The sequence below is a fragment of the Bactrocera tryoni genome, chromosome 2 (genome assembly GCF_016617805.1).
Source record: "Bactrocera tryoni isolate S06 chromosome 2, CSIRO_BtryS06_freeze2, whole genome shotgun sequence".
Classification (NCBI taxonomy): domain Eukaryota; kingdom Metazoa; phylum Arthropoda; class Insecta; order Diptera; family Tephritidae; genus Bactrocera; species Bactrocera tryoni.
Window position 1 is genome coordinate 27,992,231 of NC_052500.1, and position 9,414 is coordinate 28,001,644.

Genomic DNA, 9,414 nt, shown 5'->3' on the forward strand with positions numbered 1-9,414 from the left:
GTAGAGGGGAGTAATAGGCAAATGAAGTTAAGACTGGCGTTCGGACGATTGTCAGTAAAAATGGAAAGTCAAAGTGGAAAAGTTGCCTCACGTCTATGAACATCGTCCGTTGATGATGATGATGATTGCACCGCAGCTAGAATGCCCTGTACAAATAAAATGTTTCCATAGAAGAACCGATAGGACAGCAAACGACACCATATTTTTTCCCGCTCTTTTGATATTTCTCTTCAGTAAGGTTTGCCATTTCATCATGGAAAAATATACGATTCAACATAGAATCGAAATTATTAAAATTTACTAGCGAAATTCGGATTCAGTGGCCTCAACTTTAAGAGCGCTACGTCCAATTTATGGTGGTAATAATCGTCCTGTCTAATCTAAAATTTGAATCCACAGGCATAGCACAAAATCTTCGCGTACCAGTGAGATAAAGAAGTGCCCGTAGTGTCGAGAATATTGCTGGCGCTAACGCATCAATTGGGAAAGACCCGAATCAGTCTCTCACACGTCGTTCTTAAACGTTGGACATCTTTGTGATGTCGTTGTGGCGAAAAGATCTTGGTCTACATCCTAACAAGATCAAATTGACGCAAGAACTGAAGTCGCTTGACCATCAGAACCGTCGTATGTACATATGTTCGTGTATTGGGCTGAGCAGCAAATTGAAAGTTATCAGAATTTTCAAGGAAATATCATATTCAGCGATTAGACTCATTTCTGGCTGGATGGGTTCGTCAATAAGGAAAATATGCGTTATTGGTCAGGCAGCAATCCACATGTCACCATTGCATCCCTAATATCTTTGTCCCGAATTGGATGATATGGGCTTGGACAATTTGTGGTTCCAACAGAATGGTGCCACAAGCCACACAACGAATGTCACAATCGATTTATTGGAAACCAAGTTTGGTAAACGTTTTTCTCGCGAAATGGCTCAGTCAATTGGCTGCGATTTGACATCGTTAGACTATTTCCTGTGGCGCTACGTCAAGTCGATGGTCTATGCCAACAAGCCAGCGATGATTGATGAACTTTGTACGAATATCGAGCATGAAGTTGCAGCAGTATCGGTCGATTTATGCTTGAAAACCGTCGAAAATTGGGCTCAGAGTCTGGACTTCTGCAAGCGAGGGACATCGCTTGTACTACTTTTAAATTTGAATTTGCTGCACTAAGCCAGATTTAAGTGCCACATGTCCAGATCGGCCAAAGGAATCTTGGAATCTTGGTCTAAGGAGCCAGTATATCTGCGCCAACATTAATCTTAGCTGAGTTTCTTTTATTTTTATGGTTTCTTTATCCAAGCGCCCCTCTTATTAATTGTAAACCCCAAATATTTTGCGCATCTGTTTATTGGTAACAACTGACCTTATAAAGCCGCTTGGGAGCAATTTTTGTGCTTGAGGGTATATACTATTTACACGGACATTTCGGAGTTGATGCTAATGTTCCATTAGGTGAGCCAAGGTTTTCTGGAAACAGTAGTAGGATTGTGGATTCAGAGTTGATCAGTGGAAGGGCTTTTATATAAAAAATGTTAAGCACAGGGGCGAGTACACCATGAACAGGTCTCAAATCCGATTCAGCATCACGATATCTAAGGTCAATCGTAAACTCTTTAGGAGTAAAAGCCTCATGCTTCAGCTGCTTTGTGTCACAATTGAAACGTGCTCTGTCATTAGAAGTTCTACTGACTTGCAACGCATGCCGAAGGCGTCTCTTTTCTGTGAGTCATTACCACATTGGACCTCTTATGGACCTTCTGTGTGATTCTATCTTCTAGCATACTTATATGGGCAGCATTGTGTATGCTTCTGGTCAAGACTCCCGTCGCATTATCGATATCTGCCTTAAAGGAAATGGTGGTGTTGGGGTCCACATTTTCTTCTAGCCATTAGCGATAGTTTAATGGTTGTGTTGTCAAGGGATAACCTCTTGATGCTCCTAAAAGTCGGCTCCGCTTTAAGCACGCGACTGCATTGTTCGATGTTTCTATGCGTGGCTGACTGTGTCTAAAGTTTTTGACAAGTCCAAAGTTACTAGAATCGTTTTCGTACAGGTTGGTCTGCTGCGCACTTTCTGACCGTGACCGCAACTGACTCGGATTTTGTCCGGCCAAGTTCGGTTAGTTTAGGATGCTTCGTGGTAAAAACTGTTTGAAACCAGGCGACTTGAACAAGCAACACTATGTTTGGCAGTTTCTCCTGTCAAACGCAACACTTATTTTTTAAGGTTACAGCTGTCAGAAGAAATGATGAGGTAGAATAATAAACATTTATTTACATCTGAATTGTAGCTGAATTTTTATTATTTTTGAAAATAAAAATAATATTTTTCAAATAAATTAGAAATTGTAATGTAAATGCTGCAATTGAATGAAGCGAAAAGTATACATAAACAGCTTTAATGAAATTTAAATACTATCCTTCTCTGTTCTCTGTTAAGGTTGCTCATAAAAAATCATTTGTTTTCGCCCTCCGCAACTCATCCCACACAGTACTATATCAGCATAAATTAAGTGTTCTCTACTGCTAACTAATGTCTTTACGTTATCTAGCGTAGCCATCACAGCTCGTTCATAAATGGTAGTGTCAAAGCATAGTTTTCCACAAGCGCAAAGCGGCGATTCAGCCAAAATGTCGATCAGCATCCAAGGTATTGTGCCCGCTGAATAAGGCAATTTATTTTGGCAAACAGCACGTGCCGCTAAAAGCCACAGTGGCGAAGAATTGAGTTTATTCGTGCCTGCTTCACTTATATTATGCTCCATTTTCATGCCAAATTTATTTCCCCACAGATCCAGCACAACAATACGCATTTGATTGAAATCGGATGGCAGTGAAGTAAGCAAATTAGAAGCTATGTTTAAGTTGCGTAAGTTACGAAGACGTCGGAAGCCAAACGGTAATCGTTTAATTTTATTATCACTTAATTTAAGTCCAACCAGCTGCTCAAGACGTATTATGTCAAGTGGAAAGTGGTTTAATTCGTTGGCAGATAAATCCAATTCACGCAGAGATTTACGTATTTCTTTGCCGCGCAACCATTCCCAATTGTTAATTGTACCCAATTGGTTGTTGTTAATAGTGAAAGACACAAGTGGTAAGCGACCCATCTCACGTGGCACCTTGAGAAAAATATAAATTTTATTTTATGAGGTACCGAAATAAACAAATTAATAAACTACTTACTTTACAAATTTGATTATCACTTAAATCGAGCGTAGTCAAATTACGTAGGGAGCAAATATCAAATGTTATTTTCAGTAATTGTATGTTTGAAATTTTTAATGATTTCAGTGTGCGTGGAAACCCTTTGACTGGATAATCACCACGACGCAAAACCGTCAATTTCTCTTGTGGTTTAGAGCGTTGTGGTATAGCAGACGCAGCTGCTATATTCAGTCTTAAGTTGATTGAATCCTTTCCCTCCAAACCAAGCTTTATAGTTTGTAGGAAACCCTTCAACGGTATGGGATCGCAGTTGATCATGAGATTTATCGCTGGTTCTTTGAAACCAATAGTAACTTTGCCGTCCCGCAAAAACTTGGAGAATATTTTATCAATGTTATTAGTTACTTTGAATCGTTCTCCCGCTTGGTTCTGTGGTGTAAAATGCATTATTTCTAGGAGTCTGGTATTGTTTCCATCTACATCCTTGGCGGAATTATTATATCCAACTGCCAGAGTGGATTTAACATAGCGAGGTGAACGATTACGTTGCGTTACCCGATCTTGCACAACTGTCTCACAAAGAATCTTCATTTTAAACAAAATTGTATTTACATCGGATATAATTTTCATTAATTTTCTCACTGTTGCATATTTGTAAATCTCATTAAAATATTTATTTACGTTTTGTCAAACAGCTGTGACAAAACAATTTACACTGGCTTTCAAACTTCGTGTCATTGAAACTATATCTACCAGTGCTGTAAAGTCGTTTGTCCCAATGTGGTGAATACCAAGTTAATAATAAATCAAAGATGAATACAGGTTTACCGATGAAGAATTTAAATACACTCGGTCCTTTTTTTACGCGATCTCTTTTTACGCTATTTCACTTTAACGCGGTTATTTTTGCGGCGGAAATTCCTTTTTTTACGCGAATTTCTCACTTTAACGCGATTGCTTTTTTTTTCGTTTTTTGCTTGTTTACATATTTTTACGCGTAATAATTTTTGAATATGTCGGCGCATCCTAATAGTATGTGGATATTGGTATGCGTGTGTTAGTGTATGGGTATGCAGTTTCGGGAATTTCGTTAAAGGACTAAGTTCCTCATTATTGCATCAGCCGTTGATTGGGTTGTGATTGGTTGTTTGCATGTCGTCTCTTCAAGAAGTACCGTTTTAGCGGGGCGACAGCGTGGCGTCGCTATAGTCAAGTGTGGTTCGGTGGTAAGCACAAAAGGAAGAAATCGACGTAGATCTTGTTTAGAATGTCTACCGAAAAGCGTGGTATTCCGACAAATATAATACGGGGAAGTCCCAACAAAAAAATTTTACTCTATGTGTATCAATTATTGCAAATCTAAATTTAGTTAGCGGCCGGTGCAGTTGTTTTGGTAAGACTTTAAAATATATCTATAACTTTGTAATAAAAATAATAAAAATTTTTAATAAGGAATTTCAATTTTTGCTAGCTTTACAATGGAAGCTAATTCAGGAAAAAATAAAAAACGCAAAGGCATTTCTTTAGAAACAAAAATAAAAGTTTTGGACTATCTAGAGCAGGGAGCTGGCCCAACAAATGTGGGAAAGAGGCTTGGACTCAGTGAATCTACAGTGCGGACAATAAAAAAAAATGAAAATGCAATTAGAAAATCTGTAGTTTCCGGAAAAAATGTAAATGCGAAGAAAACTTCATACTCAAGAAATGTTTTTATTGAAGAAATGGAAAACGTATTAACAATTTGGATTGAGGATCTCAACCAGAAACGAATCCCAGTTGATACTACAACAATAAAACAAAAATCTCTATTAACATCGAACCAAGAAAACAAAAACGAATTTTCAGCTAGTGGTGGATGGTTTTCGAAGTTTAATGAAAGACATAATTTTCATAATTTAAAAGCTTAGAGTGAAATTGCTTCAGCTGATAGTAAAGCTGCGCAGGACTATCCACCAAAGTTATTAAAAATTATTCAAGAAGGTGGTTACACGCCAGACCAAGTTTTCAATGCGGACGAAACCGGCCTATTTTGGAAGAGGTTACCAAAACGAACATATGGGTCTAAAACCCAAAAATCATTTGGTGGCTTCAAAGCTGCAAAGGACCGTGTAACGTTTTTATTATGTAGCAATGCTTCTGGTGACCGCATGATTAAACCGCTATTAGTAAACAAAAGTCTCAGGCCGCGAGCACCAAAGGGCAAAGATTTAAATCATTTACGTGTTCACTGGATGGCCAATAAAAAAGCCTGGGTAACTGGAAATATATTCCAAGAATGGTTTGCTAAATGCTTTGTACCAGAAGTTAAAAGTTATTTGGAGAAGAAGAAACAGCCCTTTAAGGCTCTTTTAATAATTGACAATGCACCAGGCCATCCGATGATTGAACATCCTAATGTAAATATCATTTTCCTCCCACCGAATACTACATCAATTATCCAACCGATGGATCAAGGCATTATTGCGACTTTTAAAATGTACTACCTCAAAAAAACTTTTCAGTGCATTATGAAAAAACTGGAGGAAAATCCTGAATTGGACTTCACTGATGCTTGGAAAAATTTTTCTATCAAGGATTGCATCTTGTACGCGTCAAAAGCAATTTCTGAAATAAGGCAACATACGTTAAACGCATGCTGGAAATCTCTTTGGCCAGAATGTGTTAAAAGTGGTATGTCCGTAACAAGCAATTCAACTAATTATTCAGATATCATTGATTTAGCACGTTCAGCGGGAGGAGAAATTCTTGCAGATATGACGAGAGAAGATATTGACGAAATTCTTCAAGACCGAGAGCTCGATGATGACGATTTGATTGAAATAGCTACGGAAGTTATCGAATCGGAAAATGGCAGCGACACCGAGATAGACGAGCATCCAATTAAAGCAGAGACGATTAAGCAAGGTCTTAAACTTGCAGCAGAATTGGAAAATTATTTTGTAGCAAATGATACTGATGCCGAACGTGCACGAATTTTTCAAAAAGAATTGAGTCTCTGCATGTTAAGATATAAAGAATTATATCGGAATTTATTGGGTCCAAAAAGAAGCAATCAAACAAAATTAACTGAATTTATGGTGCAAACTCAGTCGGAGATGCTAAGTCAATCAGAACATCAATCCATAGTTCTTACTATTGATTCTGATACAAATTCTAGTGATATCAGTGCCGGCCATCGAAATAAGCGGCTAAGAATAATTTCCACTACGGATAATGACAGTGATTAAACAGCATTCAACGGGTTTTTCAGCAAATCTACCTATTTTCTATTTTCTTCTCTTTTATATATGGTTTTTGTTTTGTAGTTTTTATTTTGTTATGAATGAATAAATCATAAGTCTGAAATTTGCAACTTATTGTATTGTTTTTGAATATTTTTTTGCGCGTATATTTTGTTATACGCGATATTTTTTATATTCGGAACCAATTCGTCAGTTAATATTGGAAAACTAAACATTTTTACGCGATTTTTTTTTTTACGCGATTAGTGGCAGAACCAATAATCGCGTAAAAAAAGGACTGAGTGTAATTCCAAATATAAAATAGTTTTTAGCTTCTATAAGTGATACTGTTATGTTATAATATAATATTCTTACTTACGTACACCAATTAAATCAAATATATTGAACAATTTAACACAAATCTATTTGTCAAAATTTTTTAACTAGCACATACATTAAATAATAGTTATGTAGTTATAATAATACTATTATAATTCATAAATGTTGTATAACTTAAACTCTTCACAACAATACATTAAAAAATGTTAAAACACAATGTGCGTTTTTTTTAGAAAATTCATTGAGCATTGAACACTTTTATTGAAAACGCATAGCAGTAATAAGTACGCATTTCTATACTTCACAACCAAAAATATTATTTTAACTTTTTAAATAAATATAAAAAAACGTGAAACTCAATAATAACATCTTTACTGAAAATTAAAGCAAATGTGTCTGAAGAAATATTGCAAAAAAACATATACATATGTATATACCAAGGAGATCAGGTGCAACTTCAAATAAATATTGAACTTAAATGTAGCTGTTGGACTTGGCAACAATATCCGGTGTTCCAACAAATGTGAAACTTCAATATATACGAGAGTGAACAGAAGCTGCATACATCACACATCCGCTCCACTTAGTACCATTTGTTCTTTAATAACTTACGTACAAAGCGTAACAACAAATCACAATTTGCAGAGGCAAAAGAGCAATGGTATAAATGCTCCAATCGCTATGAACACTGGCAACATAACTGAAGAATCGTCCATGGAGTAGGGGTCCGGTTGGCGTGGACCACTAACCTTACGTTTTTTTGTCCATGTTTCTTCTTCATTATCTTCATCTTCATCAAATATATCATCATCTACTGAAGACGCCGTATCTCTACTGCGCTGCTGGTTTTCCGGTAATTTGTCCGATGAAATTTCTTTGTTGCCGCCACCCTCCGCAGAGACGCGATCATTAAAAACTGCCATGTCAGAATCGATCGGGAGAATATCATCCGATGTGGGCGGTAATCGGGGAATATTTGCCACATCACCTTTGAGTAACGCAAAGGCATTGATTTTTGGATTATCATAGTGGCCTTTAATGAAATCTAAGCGCACTACACCATTCCGTATGTCCGATTGTTCATCTTTGTAGTATAGTCGATCATTAGAGATGATGAAATAAACATACTCTTCATGAGCAGTACCACGACCCACTTGATGAAATATATCCAATTCCTTTACTACAGTATGTTTGTTGTTCAGAACCACATCGAAGACCTGAAATAATACAAAAATTGTTATTAGTCATAAACCGCAAACAATATATAGTCATAAACCGCAAATAATATATGTTGATAATTAGAAAACATTTCATTTTATCTAGTCACATAATTCTGTATATCGTCAACCGACAACATTTTCGGAAATTTACAGAGGATTGAATAAAACGCGATATAAAGTGGAATATGAGTGTAACAAAAGTTAAATATTGGTTAAAACTGGGATATATATGAAAGCAGAACCTTAAAATGGTGAACATGTAATTTGAAGTAGTGAATCGTAATCAATAATCAATCTCGAATTTTTTGATCATACGTTGTTTTGCATTTTAGATGACGATATTACTAGTATGGCTAAGATACATATGATTAATCAAAATAATCAGTTACGAATATCAGAAAACAAAACGCCCACTATAAATCAAACATTAATATATGTAACATTGGCATACAGAGAAAATTAATTGAAGCTTACCTTTTTATTTGGCTCATTAAAGTAGACTTCACAGAATTTCATTATCAACGCATACTCGCCATCACCGTCTATTGGCAATGTGTAACCGAATGTTGCTGTATGATAACGTTCAGTGCGATAAAGCACTTCATCTTGTTCCGGCACACGGCCTATCAATAGCAGGTGATTACCATAATCTGAAGCTGTTCCAATACGTCCATGCAAAGGATCTGCACTATAATGTATGCCATGTTTGTCAGAATGTTCTTGACCCCCAGCGTTCACAGCATAAATGACCTTGAGGTTTCCTAGTACCAAGCTGGGACAAAAGCAGGTCAGCAGCACACACACATGCCATGATAATACCGGGGTTATAAATGTAGAATTCGGTCGCATTTTACATTTAACACTTTATAAATAAATTGCTACGTACACACTTATGCCGCAAATATGTTTAGATTTTGTTGTCAATCGTTGAATGCGCTCGCAATCATTAAAGATAGCGCTTAATTTTTAAAATGTTTCACTTGTATTTCTACGCACTGTTCAATAGTGTTTCCATTGAGTTTTCTGTGATAAATGAGCACAAATTTATAAAATATTATAATGTTTTTTGTTGTTTCGTTCGTACGTTTATATGAAAGAAAAAAAATCAATGTCCCACGCAGGCAACAGCTGTTCTAATACATTATTAGGGATTGACAGTTTTGACTACATTAATGTTATCGATTGGAAAAATCGATTAGTATTCATCAAACTGAGCAATTTGTTAAAAATTCCTTAAGGATTATTCGTTATGAATACATTTCAGTGCTTTAAGCTCTTAAAATTTACTACGAAGGATATGCACCCAATCTCTGTTTCAATTTTAAATTAAAATGATTGATTTGATATAACAATATATAATTAGTTTTTTTGGAAACAGTTTAGGAGGCTATGCAAAATGAAACTGAATTTGTAGCACAACACTTACAATGGATTATAATTTTTGACAGATTCAACACG

General features: G+C 36.1%; 3 protein-coding genes across 3 annotated transcripts; 1 reads left to right on the forward strand and 2 right to left on the reverse strand.

Moving 5' to 3' along the window:
- Positions 1–2,332: 2,332 nt before the first annotated feature.
- On the reverse strand, positions 2,333–3,867 carry LOC120769482 (leucine-rich repeat protein 1). The gene is made up of 2 exons (XM_040096505.1): positions 3,195–3,867; positions 2,333–3,130 (listed from the first exon to the last, which is right to left on the reverse strand). Exons 1-2 carry the CDS (start codon positions 3,804–3,806, stop codon positions 2,444–2,446), a joined length of 1,299 nt encoding a protein of 432 aa, XP_039952439.1. The 5' UTR covers positions 3,807–3,867; the 3' UTR covers positions 2,333–2,443.
- Positions 3,868–5,093: 1,226 nt separating this feature from the next.
- On the forward strand, positions 5,094–6,403 carry LOC120768305 (tigger transposable element-derived protein 1-like). The gene is made up of 2 exons (XM_040094940.1): positions 5,094–5,846; positions 5,898–6,403. The coding sequence occupies exons 1-2, from the start codon at positions 5,324–5,326 to the stop codon at positions 6,401–6,403; spliced, it is 1,029 nt and encodes a 342-aa protein (XP_039950874.1). The 5' UTR covers positions 5,094–5,323.
- Positions 6,404–6,799: 396 nt separating this feature from the next.
- Positions 6,800–9,072, reverse strand: LOC120769298 (malectin-A). The gene is made up of 2 exons (XM_040096227.1): positions 8,431–9,072; positions 6,800–7,953 (listed from the first exon to the last, which is right to left on the reverse strand). The coding sequence occupies exons 1-2, from the start codon at positions 8,803–8,805 to the stop codon at positions 7,369–7,371; spliced, it is 960 nt and encodes a 319-aa protein (XP_039952161.1). The 5' UTR covers positions 8,806–9,072; the 3' UTR covers positions 6,800–7,368.
- Positions 9,073–9,414: the final 342 nt, after the last annotated feature.